The sequence below is a fragment of the Rhinolophus sinicus genome, chromosome 6, assembly GCF_057876585.1.
Source record: "Rhinolophus sinicus isolate RSI-liver-muscle chromosome 6, RSI-T2T, whole genome shotgun sequence".
Lineage (NCBI taxonomy): Eukaryota > Metazoa > Chordata > Mammalia > Chiroptera > Rhinolophidae > Rhinolophus > Rhinolophus sinicus.
The window spans coordinates 27,950,668-27,973,637 of record NC_142506.1 but is presented as its reverse complement, the minus strand read 5'-3'; the positions used below and the strand labels follow the sequence as shown (position 1 = coordinate 27,973,637).

Below are 22,970 nucleotides of genomic sequence, written 5' to 3'. Positions count from 1 at the left end.
GGACCAATTTTGCATACACCTTCTCATGCCAAGATTTTCATTTCAGATTGTCCTAACTGTTTCTCTATCGATGTTTACTTGGTCTGCTACGCTTCTCACAGTCACATTTTCATGCATAATTGGATGAATTTTTGCAATATTTTCGTCAGTTCTGCTCGTTATTGGCTGCCCTGACCTCTCTTCCTCAGTGACGTGTTCTCTCCCCTCAGAAAAACGTTTAATCCGTTTGTACGCTACTGTTTTCTTCATGGCATTATCCCCATAAACTTAGACTAACATGCCCCTGATTTCACTTCCACTCTTACCAAGTGTAACAAGAGATTTAATGTTTGTTCATTGCTCTAATTCAAGCTCAGACATTCTAGTGACGGCACACAAAAACATGCAGCAACAATAATGAACATCACTCAGCAAGGCACTGCCACATGTCGACATGAACACAGCTGTGAGACACTGATATACCAAGGTTATGAAGCTTATTGAGCTGTTTGTACAGTGCTGCCAATGTAAGCGCATGGTGGCAAGTTCACGAACTTAATTGTCAGACCTCATATTTACCTGATACATAGTAAGCATCCTATGCATTAGCTATAGTTTATATATAAAAATGTAAAGCTGAGTAAGAAATATAGGAAGCAAAAATAAGTAAATGACACAATGTCATTTGTGTAACTGTACAAGACTAGTTACCTGAGGGAAGGGAAATCACATTGGGGAAGGGAAAATAATTAAAATAGGAGTCAAGCATGGATCAGTGAATGCTACCAACCTTATGATCAATGCTATTCTGGATACCTAAGAAAATGAAAAACAAAAAAGGTGTACATTGCAATCTAGGTGGAGGCAAGAACATGTATAAAATACAAAGATCTTGTAATGAGCTGCACCATGGTGAGTCTAAAGGATGAAAGAAAGCCAGAATGGCCTCAGCAGAAGGACGGGAAAGAAACAGTGTAAACAATGAGATTGAAGAGGTGAATGCGTGCTAGAACATTCAAAGTTTTGTAGGTCTTCATAAGAAGTTTTTTCTTCTTAAGAGCAATCAGAAGTCATTAGAGTATTTTAAACAGAGATGATAATAATTTGTTTCACGAAAGATAATTTTTTCCTGTAGTGTACAGAATAGATTGAAGGGAGAAGTGGTGTGGGTAACTAGGGGAGTAGGTGGGCATTGATGGGAACAAGGCCAATGGTATTGACAGTGGATATGGAGACAGTGGAAGAATTCAAGACATGTAGGAAGTAAAATTAAAAGGACTTAGTGATAACCTAATGTGTTTCAGGGAGAGAGATATTTCCAGAATAATTCTAGATTTCAGGCCTGTATAATTGATTGGTGGCACTATTTACTGAAGTAGGGGACACTGGACGAGAATCTGATTTACATAGGACAATTATGAGTTCAATTTTGCACATACTGAATTTCAGGTGGTATTGAAATTTCCAATTAGTGATGTCAAATTAGGCAACTGAATATTGAAGCTCTGAGCTGGGGATTTACATGTTTAAGTGATTTAGATATACGTGGAAATTGAAACCTTAGGTATGGGTAAGCCTGCCTAAGAAGACACTACAGCATGAAAGAGAGGAGGGCCTGAGTCTTGACCTTCAAAGGAGAAACAAAATGAAAGGCCACAGATACAGGAAGAAAACCGAGAGTGTTATGAAAGCCAAGGGGACAGTGAACATAAAATTTCAAATACTGTTGAGAATGCAGTAAGATGAAGACTAAAGAATTTGTCCATTAATTTTAAGTATAGGGCGACCATTAATAAACTTTGTGAGAATTGGGAAGTTGACTAGAGACTAGTTTAGCTTGGTTAAAGAGTGACTGGGGTGGGGAAGCAGAGATAGAATTTTCTTATTTATAAATGGGAAGGCCAGATATGCTCTTGGCAAGGAATGCAATTTAGCTCCTGAATCCACATGTACACTACCACTTCTACATATACTAGTTTCTCATTTTAAAGGACTGGAAGGACGAATACACAAAATCTCTCTAAAAGTCTTTTCTTATTACCTCAAACTATTGCAGGCAGGTCCTGTCTGGAGTGCAGCTTCTGTATCTCTTCCCACAACTGGGACCATTTCATCCCATCCTGCAACCTTGATAATGCTGCGGCCTCTGGAATTATTACAGTTCTTATGTAATGTAAGAGGGTTTTAAATAGTTCTAATCTAGCACTTTGGGAAACATAATTACCAACTTTGCTGTTAATATGACTGGCCTTCTCCCCATGTGTGAAACGGGACTTCTACTTTCCTTGAGGCACGATATGTATATTACAGCACAAGTCACTTAACTAGACTTCTGCCTTTTTTTCCAGTGTGCTTTGGTAACTTGCCTAGTATAGTACGCCAGTCTCTCGAAATGAAACAAAGCAATGCTCTTTCTAATTTTCCTCTTCCTGCCTTCTTTCTCTTTCTCCCAGTGAGGTTCAGCCATGTACTCAGCGGTATGCCAGAGATCGTAAGTGTGTCAACAGGTATATAGAAATGTACAATATATCTCACACATACAAAGATAATTCTCCTACAAGGTGGGAGAAGCTCTGATGCAGAGCTCAATCAGTAGCCCACATAAAAACATGTCTGTTCGGGTACATTTTATCGGCTTGGACATGTGTAGTTGTGCTTGTTTTGTGTTAGCGAAGATTCACTTAAACCTGGTGAAAGATCATCAGGGAGAAACAGAGCATTATCTGAAGTTACAAAAAAAGTTCATTAAACTGGCGTAGCTATTTGAATTTATTATTGGTATTAGGTGTGAAAAGAAAGTATGCTTTAGTGATTAAGTAGATATAAGAACACACTCATAGAGCTCTACTTTTAATTTACCTACTGACTTAAGGTTAGCACTGTGAAACTAACTTTTTAAAGTCAGGTTTTTTGAGGTATAATTTATTTACAGTAGAATTCACTCCTTTGAGATACACACTTCAGTGAATTTTGAACATGTACAGTTGTATATCTACCATTATAATGAAAACATAGAATATTTTCTTCACCCCAAAAAGTTCCTTTTTCCCGTTTGTAGTTTTATGCCCCTTGCCTTATTCCAGCCCCTGACAACCATTGATGTCATTTCTGTACTTATAATTTTTCCTTTTCCAGAATGTCATATAAATGAAATCATATTGTATAGAAATGAGTGAACTATGGCCCAGAGGCCAAATCTGGCCCACTGCCTGTTTTTTGTATAACTGGCAAGTTTAGAATTGTTTTTACGTTTTAAAATGGTTGCAAAAATTTTTTTTATGATAACATTCTGTGACTATAAAGTGACACGAAATTCAAATTTGTGTTCATGATATTTTATTGGAACACAGCCATGCTTATTCATTTATATATTGCCATTGCTGCCTTCTGGTTCATATTTTTTATATCCCATTGAAGAAATATTTACCTAACCTCTTTTAAGAAATCTTTGTTTCACTCAAGAGCACAATTTTCTTCAATGTCGTTTTCTAGGAGTTTTGTATTTTAGTCATTATATTTATTTCTGTAGTCCATTGATTATTGTTCTGTAATATATTGAATAATTTTTATATAAGGTGTGAAGTATGAGTTGAGGCTCATTTTTTTTACACATGCATTTCCAATTACTTTTTTTTAACTCATGAATTTCCCATTGCTTAAAAGACTGTTCTTTCTCCGTTGAATTACCTTGGAACCTTTAACAAAATTAATGACCATTTAAGTATTAGACTATTTCTAGACTTTATTCTGTTCATTGGTATCGTATGTGTTTCTCCTTTGCCAATATCATATTGACCTGATTACTTCTGCAGCTTTTAAAATAAGTCTGAAGTCAGGTATTGTGAGTCCTTCAATGTTCTTCTTTTTCAAAATCTTTTGTCTATTTTAGGAATTTTGCTTTTCCATGTAAATTTTAGTGTTAGCTTGTCAATTTCTTCCAAAAATTGTGCTGATATTTTGATTGAGATGACATTGAATCAATAGATCAATTTGGACAGAACTGATATTTTAACAATATCGAGTATTTTCATTGATGAATACAGCATATTTGACCTATTTTTAGATCTCCTTTGATTCTTTTTATCAGTGTTTTATAGTTTGCACAAAGCAAGCTTGTACATATTTTGTTAGATTTATTCCTGTCTTTTCTTTCTTTTCTTTGTTGCAGACTACTTTTAAAAATTTTTTGAATTTTTCAATTAGTTCACATTCAACATTATATTACTTTCAGGTGTACATGTTAGTGGTTAGATGTTTATATAACTTACAAAGTGATCTCCTCGATGAGTCTAGTACCCACCTGACACCATACATAGTTATTACAATATTATTGACTGTATACTCTATACTGTAGTTTACATCCCTGTGACTGTTTTATAACTGTCAATTTGTACTTTTTAATCCCTTTACCTATTTCACCCTGCCACAGAACTCCCCCTCCCATCTGGCAACCATCAATTTGTTCTCTGTTTTGTTTGTTCACTTATTTTAGTTTTTAGATTCCACATATAAGTGAAATCATATGGTATGTGTCTTTCTCTGTCTGACTTATTTTACTTAGCATAGCAAATGATAAGATTTCATTCTTTCGTATGGCTGAGTAATATTCCATTGTATATATGTACCACATCTTCTGTACCCAGTTGTTTATCTATGGATGCTTAGGTTGCTTCTATATCTTGGCTATTGTAAATAAGGAGAGACTACTTTAAAATTTTTTGATTTCCAGTTGTCTGTTGCTAGTATACAATAATACAATTGTTTTTTGTGTATTCAGCTTATATCTTGTGACCTTGCTAAGATCAGTTATTTATTACAGGAGATATTTTGTAGTTTCTTTGGAATTTTATACAAAAACAATTATGCCATCTGCACATAGGTTTTAAGTTTTCTTTTGCAATCCCTATGCTTTTAATTTTTCTTACTTTTTCTTGCTTTAATGCACTGGCTAAGATTTCTAGTCCAATATCAATTAGGAGTAGTGAGAGAGGACCAGAGGACACCTTAATTTGTTCCTGATTTCAGGGAGAAAGCATTCAATTTTTCACAATACTGAAAGTTTTTAGTATAGAATTTTTTGTAGATATCCTTATTGCATTAAGGAAGTTTCTGTCTGTTTCTAGTTTGCTGAGTCAAGTGCTTTCTCGGCGTAATTTGACATAATCATATATTTGTTTCACCTTAGTCTGTCAATATTGTGAATTACATTGCTTGAATGTAGAATATGGAACCAACCTGCATTCCCAGGATAACCATCACCTGTTGTTATGTATTATTCTTTAACATATTTCTAGATTTGACTTGTTTATGTTGTGTTGAGGATTTTTGCATTTTCTCATGAGGAATATTGGTTTATAACTTTCTTGTTATATTTTGTATGGTTTTGGTGTCTGAGTAATGCTGGCATTAGGGAATTAATTAGAAAGTATTCCTTTTTCTGGAAAAGATTATTAGAATTGGTATTATTTGTTCCTTAAATGTGTGGTGGAATTCACCATTGAAGCCATCGTGAACAGGGGTTTTGTTTTGAAAGGTTTTTTAAACTATGAATTAATCTTCTTTAATTGATATAAGCCTTGTCAGGCTATCTATTTCTTTGTGAGTGAGATGTGCTAATTTCTTTCTTTCAAGGAAATGGTCTATTTCTCATGCAAGTTGTAGAATTTATGGGCATAGGTTTTTTTCTTTTTTTTTTTTTAACAGTATTCTCTTATTTAAATTTAAATTTTGTTTAACTGTGGAGCCTGTAGTGATGTTTCCTCTGTTATTTTTGCTATAGATAATTCTTGTTCTTCATTCTTTTTATTCTTTCTTGATCGTTCTGGCTAGAGGTTTATAAATTATATTGATTTTTCCAAAAGAATAAGCATTTGGTTTCATTGATTCACCCCCCCCCCCCAATCTTTATTTCCTTCTCTCTACTTTCTTTGTGTTTAACTTTCTCTTCTTTTCCGTTTTTAGGAACTGGTTTGAGACTTTTTCCCTCCCCCTTTTTAACATAAATATTTATTTCTCTGTCTAGGTCCAGGTTCCTATTTGATACGTCCAAGTAGTGTCATAGTTGTTCTGCCTGAGGAACTTACTTTAAATTCTTTGTAGTTAAGGTCTACTGACAATGAATTCTTTCAACATTTCTTTGCTTGAAAAGTTTTTATTTTGCCTTCATTTTTTGAAGCATAATTTCACTGCATACAGGATCTTGGGCTGAAAGGTTTTTTTTGTCAGAACTTTATATGGATGTCACTCCAAAGTCTTTTAGTTTGCGTGGTTTCTGAAAAATAATCTTCTACACTTCTTATCATTGGTCTCTGTATATAATGTGTCATTTCTTCTGGCTGCTCTTGTAGTTTTCTCTTTCTCTTTGTTTTTTAACAGTCTAACTATGATGTGTCTAGGTGTGTGTGTGTGTGTGTGTGTGTGTGTGTGTGTGTGTTTCTGTGTATGTATTTGGTGTTCTACAATGGATTCTCTGAGGTTCATTGTCTGTGATTTGGTGACTTTCATTGATTTTGGAAAATTCATGGCTATTATCTCTATAAGTATGTCCTTTGTTCTGTTTTCTCTTTCTTCTTCTGGAGCTCCAAAGTCCCATATGTTTTTCCTTTTTTTCTTTTTTCTTCTACTCTTTTTTCCATTTTAATTTAGATAATTTTTATTGACTTATTTTCAAATTTACTGATCTTTCCCTCAGATCTTTCAAAAGCTGCTCATGAGCCTATCAAAGGAATCCTTCATCTTTGATGGCATGTTTATGTTTTCAGCATTTCCATTTTTACTCTTACAGTTTCCATCTTTCTGCTCCAGTACTCCCATCTGTTCATGTGTATTGTTCACCTTTTTCTATATATCCTTTACCTTAATAATTTTAATTATTTTAAAATCTGTGCCTGCTAATCCCATCATCCTTGTCATCTGACTCTATTGATTATTTTATCTCTAGACAATGGATTGTTTAATTCTTATTATTTCCCCCTGCGTCTCATGGTTTTGAATTGTATTTATGCTTTAAAGTGGGCATGCCTTTTCTGTCAGACTGTTAGTATTTGGGATTAAATCACCAATCAAGTCAGGAGTTCATATCGATGTGGATGTTGTTGTTGTCATTGTTATCCACCAGTCTTCAAATTCTTCTAAGAGTGGACTACTGTTCCCTGGTGCTTAGGATGGTACAGCAGCACCCGAAGCATTTTTTCCCATTGTTTTGCTACTCCCTCAGCATTGCTGTCCAATCTCTTCTCAAGCTCTTGCCCCTTCTTCAGCAGTAAACTAGTGGTGCTTATTCCTTGATGTGAGAGTTTTGGTAGGGGAATGGGTATTCTGTTATGTTTTTCCATCCCCCTTCTTTGGCAAGCCCTGTGCACCTGTGCCTCAGGCTTGCTCAGAGTTGTTTAGTTCCCCTTCCCATGGAAGCAAATCTGCCTTGTGTCTCTGATTGGTTTGGGATACGATTTTCCATTCCTCCCTAGTGATAAAAAGACTGATTCGTAGGTAGGATCTTGGCTGGGGATGGTTTCCTGTCCCTCTTTCATGGGTAGAGAGCTTTTTTTCTTCAACCTTTTCCTTAGCTGCAATGGATCTTTGCTTTAGCCCTGGGGATGATGGAGTTTATTTCCTTTCCTGTGGATTTTAGATTTGTTTTTGTTTTTGTTTCCTTGTGTGTTTTTTTCCCCAGGAGAGATAGTCTGGGGAATTGTGCTGTGCCCCAGAAGCCACTAGTCATTTCTTTAACACGCACATGTGAACAGCCACCGCCCAAAGGATTCTGTTATTTAAAAAAATTTTGTTGGGGAATATTGGGGAACAGTGTGTTTCTCCAGGGCTCCAAGTCATTGTCCTTCAATCTAGTTGTGGGGGGCACAGCTCAGCTCCCAAGTCCAGTTGCCATTTTCAGTCTTTAGTTGCAGGGAGAGCAGCCCACCAGCCTATGTGGAAAGTGAACCAGCAACCTTGTTGTTAAGAGCTCACGCTCTAAACAACTGAGCCATCCGACTGCCCTGGATTCTCTGTTTTTATGCTTTGCTCTCAATCTTACCCATGAGTAACCACTGGAGAGGAGTAACCTGTGGAAAAGTGCTTGTGAGTGAGTGTGAAATTCCCTTGAGTCTGGGCCCCTAGCTATTCCAAACTGTCATGTTAGCCCACACCTGGCCTTTTACAATTTGTTGAAGTTTTAACTGATTTCCTCTCGCCTGCCTGGACTGTGGCTACTTCTTTCTCCTGTGCCCTGCCAAGGGCGAAACAGTGTGTCCTTGTTACTCTTTGGAGGGGCTTGCCACTCTTTGGAGTTCAGATTATATGTTTGCTTTATATCCTCAACTCTCTGATGGGCTTAAGAAAAGTTATGATTTTGTAGAATAGTTAGCCTTTGGTCATTTTTAGGATGGGAATGGCATTACTTACAGCTTTGTAAATCCTAAGAAGAACTAATTGTAGTTTTAAACATTTTCAATTTTTCCAATAAAAACAATGAAAGTGAAAGTTTTATCATTATTTCTTTTTAACTAGAGTAAATAATACCCGGTTCTAGGTATCTTTATTCTTATCGTTTCGTTTTTAAAGTAAAACTTGGCCTTACTTGCATTTGCACAGCCTTATTTAGTAGGATCCTAATATTTCAGTGTTTTACTAGCCAACTAATGTCCAGACTGTTGAACAGATTTAAACAATTAGTGAGAGCACTCATCCAACATATTCCCCTCTGTCTGGATTCTTAAGATTACTCCAATTGAGATTCTGTCTCAACAATTTGAATTTCATAGGTTTTGACTTCACTGTGTAAGTGAAATTAGCTCCCTCTGTTTTGAAGCTAAATTGTTGAAAAATAATATTGTAAATATTTTATAGTCTATGATTGGAAATACATTGTAAATAATAGGTAGAAATTTTACAATTATATTAAAAAAAATGTCTCCATAAACATATGTCATATTAACTGGTTCTTAAATTAATTGCAACAGTTTGATGATATGATGTGCCGTACAGGATGTTATTCCACTGTCAGAAAATTAAATTTTTATTCTTTTATTCTCACCCTATGGATTTTTTTATGTAAAATTGTGTCTACAAATTGTAGTTACTTTTTTGAGACCATCAGAAAATCAATTTTTTCTCATCTGTTCTCTTTGCAGAAAACTTCATCAGCAGTTTGAAATGTATAAGGAGCAGGTAAAGAAGATGGGAGAAGAATCACAGCAGCAGCAAGAACAGAAGGGTGATGCCCCAACCTGTGGTATCTGCCACAAAACAAAGTTTGCTGATGGATGTGGCCATAACTGTTCATATTGCCAAACAAAATTCTGTGCTCGTTGTGGAGGTCGAGTGTCATTACGCTCAAACAAGGTACAGAAATGAAAATTACACGTATAAGTAATAATTCTCTCATAGTTAAGCTTATTGTGAGTAAAATGTAAAAGGCAACTGAAGTTAATATTCAGATTAACCAATGAACAAACACCTTCTCTAGTGTATTCCTTTTAGATAAAAGAAATTTTTAATTTTTTCTGTGAGTTAAAAGATATCTGTCTCATTATTTATGTCCTTAAGCTAACTATTTTATTTAGAATCATGGAACCTAAGACTCTGAAAGATGATGAAGATAATTTAGAGATCAATTGGTCTAATTCCTTTATTTTACAGGTGCAGAAAACTCAGATCTAGAGATACTAAAGTTCATTCTTAAAGTCACACAACTGATTAATATTAGAGTTGTGGCACAGCTTTTTCCATTTCTACACATAATTTTATAAACTTCATAGATATGGTCTTTCTTTGGCTGCTGTTTCTTTTCTTTTTGAAAGAGGCTCTTTCCAGCTTTGAGATTCTGTGTTTCATAATTTTATAGCCTTTAAAGATATATTACCTTTTATTTTTGTCTTAACATTAATGAAATAAATGTTAGACTATGAAATTTAAAGAAGAAATGTTTAAGGAGGTGTTTCACACTTGTACTAGAATTTTATAGTGTATCTATCCCCTTTAGAAAAATGTTAATGCTACCCAAAGAATGCTTTGTTGAAATTAGCAAAAGCAATTTAAAAAATGTTTGTCTCAATAAGTTCTTTGGAATTTGCATTTACCACCTCACTAGTGTCTTATCTATCATTTCTTTACTTAAGTGGCTTTTAAATAGGAAGCTGATATCTTTGCATACATTATTTAGACAAAATAGTGAGAATTTGTTCCTCTGTGATTTCACTCCTCCATTTTCTCATTGCTCCCCTTTTCTCATTGTTTTGTTGATTTCTGTTAATCATTCCCCGTTTACCTGATTATTTTAAACCATTCCCCATTTACCTGATTATTTCTTTCTCTTGACTAGTTGCATTGTCTAGAAACCAGTACAGTTCTGAATGGAAGTGGTGAGAGCAGACATCCTTGTCTAGTTCTTGATCTAAGGGAGAAAGCATTTTGTCTTTAAGTATCAAAAATTATGTTAGCTATCAGGTTTTCATAGATGCTGTCTTCCTAATTTCGAGAGGTTTATTTTTAACATAAGGAGGAGATGTTGGATTTTGTCAAGGGCTTTTTCTCCATTTGTTGAGATGAGGCATGTGTTTTTTCTTTCTTGTTTTTTAAAAAAGTTTTATTAAAATATGGCTTATATATAATATATTAGTTTCAGGTGTACACAATAGTTATTCATGATTTATGTACCTAAAGAAGTAATCACCATAAGTCCAGGAACCACCTGTTACTGTACCATTCTATCACAATATTATTGACTATATTCCCCATGCTGTACATTACATCCCTATGACTTACTTGTTTTATACCTGGAAATTTGAACCTCTTATTCCCCTTTACTTACCCCTCCCCTTTAAAAAATTTTTAATTACAGTTGACAGTCAGTATTATTTTATATTAACTTTAGGTGTACAGCATAGTGGTTAGACATTTATATAATTTAAGAAGTGATACCCCTGATTAGTCTAGTATCCACCTGGCACTATACATAGTTATTACCATATTATTGACTACCATGTTTCCCCCAAAATAAGACCTAGCCGGACAATCAGCTCTAATGCATGTTTTGGAGCAAAAATTAATATAAGACCTGGTCTTATACTGTAATATATATATATATATATATATATATATATATATATATATATATATATATCATATCATCATATCATATCATATCATATCACATCATATCATTATATCATATCGTACTATATAAGATCCAGTCTTATTTTACTATATTTTACTTATATACTATATAATACTGGATCTTATATTAATTTTTGCTGCAAAAGACACATTAGAGCTGGTGGTCCAGCTAGGTCTTATTTTTGGGGAAACACGGTCTATTCCCTGTGCTTTACTTTACAGCCCCATGACTATTTTGTAACTACCAATTGTACTTCTTAATCCCTTCATTTTTTTCACCCTGTCCCCCAACCTTTCTCCCATCTATTACTCTAATAAATCAAGTACCCATATGACACTGTACATAATTATTACAGTATTATTGACTATATTCCTTGTGCTATACTCTACATCCCCATGACTCCTTTGACCAATTTGTACTTCTTAATCCCTTTCCTTTTTTCACCCATTCCCAACTCCCCTCCCATCTGACAACCATCAAAATGTTCCTGTATCTATGAATTTGTTTTTGTTTTGTTAGTTTTTTGTTTGTTTGTTTTGTTCTTTAGGTTCCATATACCGGTATAAGTGAAATCACATTGCATCTGTCTTTCACTATCTGACATACTTCACTCAGCACAATACCCTCCAGGTCCATTCATGCTGCTGCAGATGGCAAGAACCCATTCTCCTTCATGGCCAAACAATATTTCTTTGTGTATGTATACTACCTACACTTCATCCATTCATCCATCGATGGACAACCCAGGTTGACTACACATCTCAGCCATTGTAAACAATGCTGTAATGGACATATGGATGCATATATCCCCTCAAAGTAGTGTTTTAGGTTTCTTTGGATAATTACCCCAAAGTGGGATCACTGGGTCCTTCTTTGTCTCTTGTTATAGCCTTTGTTTTAAAGTCTATTTTGTCAGGTATAAGTATTGCTACTCCAGCTTTTTTTTTTTTTTTTTTTCCTTTGGATTCCATTTTCATGAAATAACTTTTTCCATCTCTTTACTTTCAGTCTCTGTGTGTCTTTCATTCTGAAGTGGGTCTCTTTTAGGCAGCATATGTAAGGGCTTTGTTTTTTTCTTACCCATTCAGCCATCCTATATTTTTGATTGGAACATTCAATCCACTTACATTGAAAGCAATTGTTGATAGACATGTATTATTGTATTTTATTATTCATATTTTTTGTCTTAAAGAAGTCCCTCTAAAATTCCTTGTAATACTGGTTTCATGGTGATGAACCCTTTAGCTTTTTTTTTGCCTGGGTAGCTCTTTATCTGTCCTTCAATTCTAAATGATAGCTTTGCTGGGTAGAGTAGTCTTGGTTGTAGGTTCTTGGTTTTCATCACTTCGAAAATTTTGTGCCAATTCCTTCTGGTCTGCAAAGTTTCTTTTGAGAAATAAGCTGACAGTTTTATGGGAGCTCCCTTGTACGTAACTAACTGCTTTTTCCTGATGCTTTTAAGATTCTTTGTCTTTAACATTTGGCATTTTAATTATGATGTGTGTTGGTGTGGGCCTATGTGGGCTTAATTTGTTTGGGACTCTCTGCACTTCCTGGGCTTGTAGGTCGATGTCCTTCACCAGGTTAGGGAAGTTTTCAGTCATTATTTCTTCAAATACGTTTTCAGTTTTTTGTTGTCTCTGTTCTCCTTCTGATATCCCTATCGGATGTTGGTGTGCTTGATGTTGTCCCAGAGGCCCCTTAAACTTTCCTCATTTTTTTGGATTTTTTTTTTCTTTTTGCTGTTCTGATTAGGTGTTTTCTGCTACCTTATCTTCTAAATTGCTGATTTGATCCTCTGCTTCATCTGATCTACTGTTGATTCTCTGTAAGGTATTGTTCATTCCATTATTGTATTCTTTATTTCTGACTTGTTCTCATTTATGTTTTCCATCATCATTTTTATGTTTCCTATGTCTTTGTTGAAGTTTTCCCTGAGATTAATGAGCATCCTCATAACCAGTGTTTGGAATTCTGTGTCTGGTAGATGGCTTATCTCCATTTTGTTTAATTCTTTTTGCAGAGCTTTGTTCTGTTTTTTTTTTTTTTTTGGAAATGTGTCTTTGTCTCCCCATTTTGGCTGCCTCCCTGTGTTTCTTTCTATGTAGTCTTCCTTTGCCACCTGATCTTAGTAGAATGGCCTTATGTAGTACATTTCCTGTGGGACATAGTAGTACAGTCTCTCTGGTCACCAGAGCCAAGTGCTCCAGGTTTGTCTCTTTTGTGGGTTGTGTATGTCCTCCTGTTGTAGTTGAGCCTTGGTTGCTGTTTGCACGTCAGTGGGAGAGATTTACCCTCAGGCTGATTGGTTGTGAGGACTGGGTGTGATCACAGTGGAGGAGCTGTGGTGCAAAGGCTGACCCTATAGAGCAGGGTTTGCTTTATTAGGCCTCTGGTACCTGCCCAGTCTACCCTTTGAGTGTGTCATTTTTGGAGGTGGCCAGTGGCATGCGAGCCTTGGGTCATCCTGGGAGGGGACTCGCTGCAGGCCAAGTTCAGCTTCAGTCTGTGCTCTACCTGGGGCCATAAAGCAATCCAGTGATGGCTTCTTCCCATGCTGTGTTTGGAGGTGTCTTGAGAGGTCAAGCTGCAAACCAAGGATGGCTATTGCTAGTATCGGGCTTAGGGCTGCTCAGCCAGATTTATTGGACATGCTGAAGCCAAATGCTGTTTGTTTGGGTTTTGTGAACCTTTGAGAGATTTTAGCAAAGTTTGCAGCTTGATTCAAGGCAGGTAGTTTATACAGAAAAACCACTGGAAGTGGCTTGGGTGTACCTGAAAGTTGGGTAGGGTGGGGTCTGAAGGAATCAATAGGGCAGGACAGACAAATGGTGGTACCAGTTAGATGGAGACTCAGATATCCTGTCTCCCTGTGTCTGCACGCAAGGGTGAGAAGGGCTCAACAAAGAAACAATGGCCTCCGTCAGCTCTTCCATCTGGGAGAAAGCTTCCCTTTAACCCTTACCCTGAAGCTAGAAAATTCAGTTCCTCCCTCTATGTCCATGGCACCTTTCAAGCTGCTGCCCCTGCACTGGAGCTCAGAGCAAGTGAGTTGGTCAGCAAGTAAGTTCATGTGCAGTCCTTTTAAAGGAGCTCCTGGGAGTGCATCGCCCCTTGGGTTGGGCTCACTCAGCCACAATCTCCACTGATTTTCACAACCAGAAGTTATGGGAATTTCTCTCCCCATCACTGGAACCCTGGGTTGGGGAGAAGCTGGGACCCCTCGCTTCACATTCAAGAGGAAATGAGCACAGCCTTTATTGACTCTGCCATCTGACCGGAAATCTCTTTCTTTCTTTGTTAATATGGTGAACTACATTGATTGATTTTGAAATGTTAAACCAACTCTGAATTTTTTGGGATAAATCCCATTTGGTTGTGAGGGATTATCCCTTTTATACGAGGTCTGACAATTAAGTTCAAGAACTTGCCACCATGCATTTACATTGACAGCACTGTACAAACAGCTCGGTAAGGTTTCATAACCTTGATATATCAGTGTTCCATTGCTGTGTTCATGTCGACGTGTGGTGGTATCTTGCTGAGTGGCATTCATTATTGTTGTTGCATGTTTTTTGTGCTTTCACGAGAATGCCTGAGCTTGAATTAGAGCAATGAACAAACCTTAAATTTCATCTTAAACTTGACAAGAGTGGAAGTGAAATCAGGGCATGTTAGTCCAAGTTTATGGGGATAATGCCATGTAGAAATTGGCAGTGGATTAAACATTTTTCTAAGGGGAGAGAACGTATCACTGAGGAAGAGCGGTCAGGGCAGCCAAAAACGAGCAGAACCGATGAAAACATTGCAAGAATTCATCGGATTGTGTGTCAAAATCATCAGCTGACTGTGAGAAGGGTAACAGACCAAATAAACATTGATAGAGAAACAGGAAAATCTTAACTGAAAATCTTGGCATGAGAAAGGTGTGTGCAAAAATGGTTCTGAAGGAGCTCACCAATGAACAAAAGCAAAGGAGAGTCGAAGTTTGCTAAGACCTTTTGGAGAGGCAAGACGATATTTTGGGCCATGTTGTCACTGGGTGATGAAACATGGGTGTATCAATACAACCTTAAAACAAAGCATCAAAGTGCACAATGGAAGTCAGCCAATTCTCCATGATTGAAAAAATTCCATCAGTCCAAATCAAGAGTCAAAACGATGTTGCCTACCTATTTTGATATCAGAGGGATTATTCATTATGAATTTGTACCAACTGGGCAAACAGTTAACCAAGTTTACTATTTGGAAGTGCTGAAAAGGCTGTGTGAAAAAGTTAGATGAAAACAACCTGAAGTTTTCACCAACAATTCATGGCTCTTACATCATGACAATGCACCAGCTCATACGGCATAGTCTGTGTGGGAGTTTTTAGCCAGTCAACAAATAATTGTGTTGGAACACCCTCCCTACTCACCTGATCTGGCACCTAATGACTTCTTTCTTTACTGGAAGATAAAAGAAATATTGAAAGGAAGACATTTTGATGACACTCAGTTCATCAAGGGTAATACGACTACAGCTCTGTTGGCCATTCTAGAAAGAGTTCCAAAATTGCTTTGAAGGGTGGACTAGGCACTGGAATTGGTCCATAGCTTACCAACGGGAGTACTTCGAAGGTGAATGTAGTGATATTCAGCAGTGAGGTATGTAGCACCTTTTCTGGATGAGTTCACGAATGTAATTTCCGACCTCGTGTATTAATGGGTTTGGTTTGATAATTTTTTTTTTCTTTACAATTTCTGCTATGTGTATGAGGGTAGTTTTCTTGTAATGTCTTTTATTTTGCTTTTTTTTTTTTTAAATCAGTGTAATGCTGGCCTGATAGAATGAGTTGGCTAATATTTCCTCTGCTTAAATGTTTAAAAGAGTTTGTGTAGAATTAGTATTATTAATCCTTTAATGTTTGGTAGATATTATTTATCCTTTAATGTTTGGTAGATTTTACCAGTGTAGCCATCTAGGCATGCAGTTTCACTTGTTGGGAAGGTTTTAAAGAACAGTTTCAATTTCTTTAATAGATATTTGATTATTCATGTTATTTACTCTTTTCTTGAATGAACTTTGGTAGTTTCTTTTAAGGAGTTTGTCCAGTTTCTCATAAGTTTTCAAATTTATTGGCATAAACTTGTTCACAGTATTCCATTTGTATTCTTTTAACATCTGTGGAATCTGTAATGATGACATCTCTTTCATTCCTGATGTTTGTAATTCATGGTTACTTTTCCAGTCTTATTAGATATTCATCACTTTTATTTATCAAATAACCAGCTTTTGGTTTTGTTGATTTTCTCTGTTGTTGATTTTGTGGTTTGACCTTTATTGCCTTACTTCCCTGAAAATAACACCGGGTCTTATATTAATTTTTGCTCCAAAAGGTGCATTAGGGCTTATTTTCAGGGGTGTCTTATTTTTTCATGTACAACAATGTACATTTATTCGCTTATTCATGTACAAAAACCTACACTTACTCAAATACAGTCATATCATCTTCTTCTGTAACATCATCATAACTCTCCAAACCCCGAATTCCGGCTTGAATTTCTTGCGACTCCATTTCTTGTAGAACCATTGGCCCCAATCTCTCATGTCCAGCAGTAGAGCTACTTAAATGAGCACTTCTTGTCCATGTAACCTGCTTGTAGTGCATTGGCAACACAGCTGTCAGCAATTTTATCCCATGAGTTCTTCACCCAAGTCATGACCTGTTGCAGGCTGGTGTTCACAAAGTTTCCACGCTAATTTCTCTCCATTCTACTCTCAATGTAGTAATTGATTTCCATGCACAAATGGTCCTTGAATGGATTGTTTATTGCAATATCAAGAGTCTGGAGATAGTCAGTCATTCCTGTGGGAATCATTATTTGATCTATTATTCTCTCTGCAAGGAAGTTTTTCATGTCTTTAGTGCAGTGAGTGCTGGCTGAATCCGACTAGCAGATCTCTTTGGCCACCTCGCAAAACAAGTGGCAGCATTAAATCGACCCACTTCCTTATAACTGCTTGTGTGCACTAGGCTTTTTCGGTTCAAGAACATAAACACCTGAAACACGTTCAACCTTATCTTTCTTGCCCTTAGTGATGATCAGAGGTGGGGCTTTCTTTCCATCCAGACGAATTACCAAAATACAGGTAACACATGCACTTTCGTAACCAGTGGAGGGAATATAGATCGATGAGGCACCCCTCTGGTCAATTGTTATTTGAACTCCTTGGCGCATAAACACTGCAGTTTCATCCATAGCAATCATGTTGGAGAGTTGGTATTTAGAAAAGTTGATGCCATCAACAAAGGATTTGAATGCATTGCACGTTTAATAACTTCAGTATCTTTCAGCTTGAACAGTATTGTCAATCTTAGAGACAGTTCATATCACTGAAGGAAGCCATCCAGCCAGTGTTGTGATGCTTTGAATTCTTCTGGGGATATTTCTAACTGTGGTGCCATTGCAAGGGCAAATGCTTGAATATGAGCCCTGCACACAACCAAAGCCTTTGCTCTCCTGTCAGCAGTCCATTTGCTGATGATGTCTTCCAGTTCAGGAAAGGTTGCCAACCTGATCCACACTTGCGCTTCTTAGCATTTCCCTCATCTACCTGTTAACTGAGATTATTGTACTCTGCTCGCCATTTTTGGCCCAAACAGACATCCAACTTTTTCTCTTTGCAGAAAGCCGTAAGATGCCTGCCCTGGTAGTCCTCCACGATTCCTTTCTTGTACTCAACAGAATAGCTTTCTCTTTTTGTACTCAGCTTGTCTGGGAGTCAAATATTATTCTCTTTAAATCTACCATTAAATCAAGTGTTAATTGAAGACTTATGAGACAGGAGTGGCAACAAAAATAATGACAGCTAAGAATGACGGTCCACACAAAAGCAACAAAAAATTGCAGGCACCAAAATTTAGAAAACGTTTATTTCACATGAGTGCATTAAGTGCGTCCATTACAACACACGACATATTGGATTATGAAGATTCATATTAGACACAACCACGTCCGTTCATTATCAAGTGTGTATGTTATTTGTGTATTGTGTCTGCACTCTGATTGATCATTCGGCAATAAGTCTCGAGTTCATGTGTTTAAATAGGCGTTTACCTCTCGTCCAAAGGCATCTGCTTGGGTATTTACAAATACTTAAATATAATTTATATCATGATTTATTTTAAGTATTAATGTCAGTAATGTTATTTATTTATATTTATATATATTAATATTATTATTTTATAATTCAATACGTCTGTCATGTGTTGCAAGGGATGTACAAAATGCGTCTGTCTGGCTGACAGTCTTAACTGGGCTTAATTTTGGGGTAGGACTTATATTAGGAGCATCCTGAAAAATCATACTAGGACTTATTTTCCAGTTAGGTCTTATTTTCGGGGAAATACGGTATTTCCTTTCTTCTGCTTACTTTGGGTTTAATTTTCTCTTTTACTGGTTTCTTAAGGTGGATATTGAAGTCATTGCTTTGAGACTTCTTTTCTAATGTGGCACCCTGTGCTGTCAATTCCCCCTAGATACTTGCTTCAATGGCATCCCCCAAAATCTGCTATGTTGTCTTCTCATTTTTATTCAGTTAAAAATGTTTTCTAATTTTCCATTTTTTCTTTGACCCATGGATAATTTACAAGTATGTTGTTTATTTTCCAAATATTGGGGGGTTTCCAAAGATCTTTCTATTAATGATTTTTAATTTAATTCTGTTGTAGTCCCAGAATATACTTTGTATGCTTTGAATCCTATGAAATGTGTTGATACTTACTGTGTGGCCCAGATGTGATTTATCTTGGTAAGTGTTCTGTATGCACTTAAAAGGAATGTAAGTTCTGCTATTTTTGGACAGAGTGTTTTTAAATGTTCATTAGTTCAAGTTAGTTAATAGAGTTGTTCAAATCTACTGTATCTTTGTTGATTTTCTTTTTATTTATCTTCTTAATTATTAAGATAGTTGTATTGAAATATGCAACTATACTTGGATTTGTCTGTTTCTTCTTGAAGTTCTATCAGTTTTTATTTCATATAGATTTAAGCTCTCTTTTTAGGTGCATAAATGTTTAGAAATACTATGTTTTTTTAGTTAATTGACCTTTTTATCATTAAGTGACTTTCTTTACTCCTGGTAATATTCTTTGCTCTGAGATTATTTTTTCTAATATAATTATATCCATTCCAACTTTCTATTGGGTAGTATTAACTTGGTTTATGTTTTTCTATTCTTTTATGTTAAGCTCATTTGTATCTTTATAATGAAAGTACTTTTCTTATAATCAGCATGTAATTAGATCTTACTTTGTTACCTAGTTTTATAATCTGTGTGTTTTAATTGAGTGTTTCGGGAATTTACATTTAATGTGATTACTGACATGATTTTTATTGTAATATTTTGCTTTTTTTTCTACGTGTATCCTCTGATCTTTATTTACATCTTTTCAGTCTTCTTTTGGATTAACAAAGTATATTTTATGACTCTATTTTATCTCCTTTGTTGGATCATTAGCTATAACTTTTGTGTTGTTATTTTATTAACAGCTTTAAGATTTATAGTATACATCTTTAAATTATCATAGTCAACCATAACTCATATTATACCATTTCACATATAGTGTTCGAAAATTACAATAGTGTAATTTCATTTCTTCCATTTGGATTTTATTGGTTTCATACTCGTATATTTTACTTTTACCTATTTTATAAACCTCACAGTGCATTGTTATTCCTTTTGTTTAAACTTTTTACCTTTTAAAGAGTTTCAAATAATGAGAGAAATAATGGATATTTGTTTTTGTCATTACCATTTCTAATACTAGTCATTTCTTTTTGTGGATCTGTATTTGTATCTGGAATCATATTTCACCTGCCTGAAGGTGTTCTTTCAATATTTTTTGTAGTGGAAGTCTGTTAGTAATGAATGCCTTCAACTTTTTATGCTGAAAATTCTGCCTTTTTTTAAAAGATATTTTTGCTGGGTGTAGAATTGTAGATTGACAATTATTTTCTTTCAGTATTTTAAAGATGTTGCTTCATGCCTTCTCCCTTTCACTGTTTCCAATGAGAAGTATGATATCATCTCACCTTTGTTTCCCTTTATATAATGTGTCTTTTTTCTCAAGCTGCTTTTAAGATTTTCTTTTTATCACTAGTTACGTGCAATTTAATTATGACATTTCTTGTTATATTTTTCTTTGTTTCTTGTGTTTGGAGTTTTTTGAGCGTTTTGGATCTGAGTTTATAGTTTTGGAAAATTTTGGCCATTATTTCTTCGAGTATTTTTGCTGGCTCCTCCTTTCCTCTCTTTTAGGGACTTCCATTACCCACATGTTCGGCTGCTTGAAATTGTCCTACTCACCTCTGTTCTTTTCATTAAACCAAATTTTTTTTGTGTGCTTTTTTTTTTTATTTTTTTATTTTCTATTGTATGTCTTAAAGTTTACTAATCTTTTCTTCTGCAATATCATATCTGTTAATATCATTTGATGTCGTCTTTCATTTTAGACATTGTAGTTTTCAATTATAGACCTTCAGTTTTGGACATTTTTATATCTTTCCAAATCTACTTAACTTTTTAAACATATAGAATACACACTCCATGATAACTTTTAATGGCATCCTCTGCTAATGCTAACATCTCTGTTAGTTTTGGATTGATTGATTATTCTCTCTTTTTTTTTTACTTTTTGCATGCTTGATATCTTATGTTGGGTGCCAGGCATTATAAATGTTACTTTGTTGGGTGCTGGATATTTTTGTGTTCCTGTACCTCTTCTTTAGCTTTGTTTTAGGATGCAGTTATGTGGTAACAATTTGACACTTCTCCGTCTTGCTTTTAGGATTTGTTAGATGAATATGGAGCAGTGCTCATTTTAGCACTACTTATTCTCTTCTACTAAGGCAAGGCTTTCCTGCATACTTTAACCAATGCCCGACCAATTATGTGTTTTTCTAGTCTTGCAGGTGGGAACATCCACTGTTCTCTCTAATCCTTTTAGATGACTTTTTTTCTACTGTTGGTTATTTTCTCACATGCATGTTCACTGATCCTTACTCAGCTGAATGCATGAAAGTACCCTCTGCAGATCTCTGGGATTCTCTCTCAGTCCATCTTTCTCTTCTCTCTGGTAACTTGTCCTGTGAAATCTAGCTGTGTTGTTCTCCTGAGACTCTGTTTTAATCCCTGCTACTCTGGATGTCTGCCAAGCTGAACTTCAGCTCCTCCATACTGCTCTGCTTCCTGAAGTCTTTCAAAGCACTAAGCTGGGGGCAATTGTAGAGCTTCTCTTATTTGTTTCTATCTTTTAGCTACCACTATCTTTTGTGGCTTAATATCCAGTGTTTTGGAAACCATTCTTTCATGTATTTTATCTGTTTCTTTTCAGGCAGGTGGAGAAATCTAGTCCTTGCTACCCTATTTAGGCCATACTCAGAAGTCTCTAATAACATCTGATTATAGTTTGCTTGAAAATATATTTCTGGATTTCTAACATGGGGTCTCTATATGCTGAGCAAAGTTTTAGTCAATAAATTAACTACAGTGAAAAATTGGAATATCCCTTGAAAATCTGTTGCATTGCGATCTACTATAAAACTCTGTATGTATGTTGTGTATTAACCTGCTATGTTGTGGATTAACCTGACAGACATAGTTTATGGAAGAAGAAGTACTCCCCAGCTTTCTCATAATTTTTTTTAGAGGAATGTGTCAGGGGAATAAAATGTAAAAAATAATTTAGAGTTTAGCTCAAGAAAGATATCTCTGGATTTCTTTTATTAGTTTTTGTACATTTTCATTCAGATGAGAAACCTCTCATAAGAGCATCATAGTTCATTTCTTTTGAATGTTTTATATTCAAAAGAAAGTGTTCCTTTGAATGATATATACTTTACATATAAAAATTGTTTATATTCTAAATGAAAAGTATATTCAGTTCAATTTCTTTTTCAAATTTGATCATGATACATATGCCCAGCTGCCTTATGTAATAGAAAAAGAAGGGTTTTGCTTTTAATAGACGCTGAATACATTTCTTTGATTTATCATAACCCCAAAGGATTAAGCTCAGTGAAATTTGGCCAGACTAGTCTTAGGAAGAAAAATAATGACAATACTAACATTTTATAGCTTAAAATTTAATTAAAAGCTGATTAATATATTAATTTAGTTATTTTTTAAGAATCAAGATTAAATAAACTTTTGTTGTAATTTTGAGGCTTTTTCATATAAAGCCATCCCTAACAATTAATTAACTCTTTGAATACATGTAGGATACAGAGAAAAATAAATGAAGTGCAGGACATATGGAAATTTCAATACAATAAGATTTTATGAAATATTGCTTCCATTTATTTCCTTTTAGGTTGATACCTCTTTAATAAGTAAAAGCTATATATTTAGTCAAGTTTAAAAATAATGACTATGGGGAGAAATTATTTTGTAATCCTAGGATGGTGACTCTAGTTAGGAAAGACATTAAAGAAAATTTACAGCTAGGATTATTTTAAGCTTCAAAATGCAGCAACATTAATTTTTTTGTTTCTTTTTGGTGCAAAAAATAGATTTCCATCCCCTTAACAGTAAATCTAATATTGAAAAAAGTAAATGTTTCAGAATTGAATTGTTTAATTTATAAATGTAAATATATAATGTTTTTCTGTCAAAGTATCAGATTTGAAGCAGAATGAATTATAACTTTATGATTATAAAAGAAAGAGGTCCTTAAGAAAGTCCTTTAAATATATTGGTATATATGTGTTCAAGTGGTAAGAATGGAATGATAATATTGACATGCTCTAGTGTAAATGAGTCATTAAGTATCATTTATATGAATGGTTTTAATAACCAGTATTTAAATTGTACACTCAGAGATAAAGTAATGATT

General features: G+C 35.2%; 1 protein-coding gene across 37 annotated transcripts in view; it reads left to right on the top strand.

Annotated features, from left to right (window-relative positions):
* RIMS2 (regulating synaptic membrane exocytosis 2) overlaps positions 1 to 22,970 on the top strand; it is a 594,048-nt gene that overhangs the window by 125,422 nt on the left and 445,656 nt on the right. For all 37 annotated transcript variants that reach the window (XM_088799000.1, XM_074316856.2, XM_074316855.2 and 34 more), the window contains one exon: positions 9,108 to 9,318. In XM_088799000.1, coding sequence (XP_088655126.1) covers positions 9,108 to 9,318 — 211 coding nt within the window. The remainder of the gene's footprint in view (positions 1 to 9,107; positions 9,319 to 22,970) is intronic.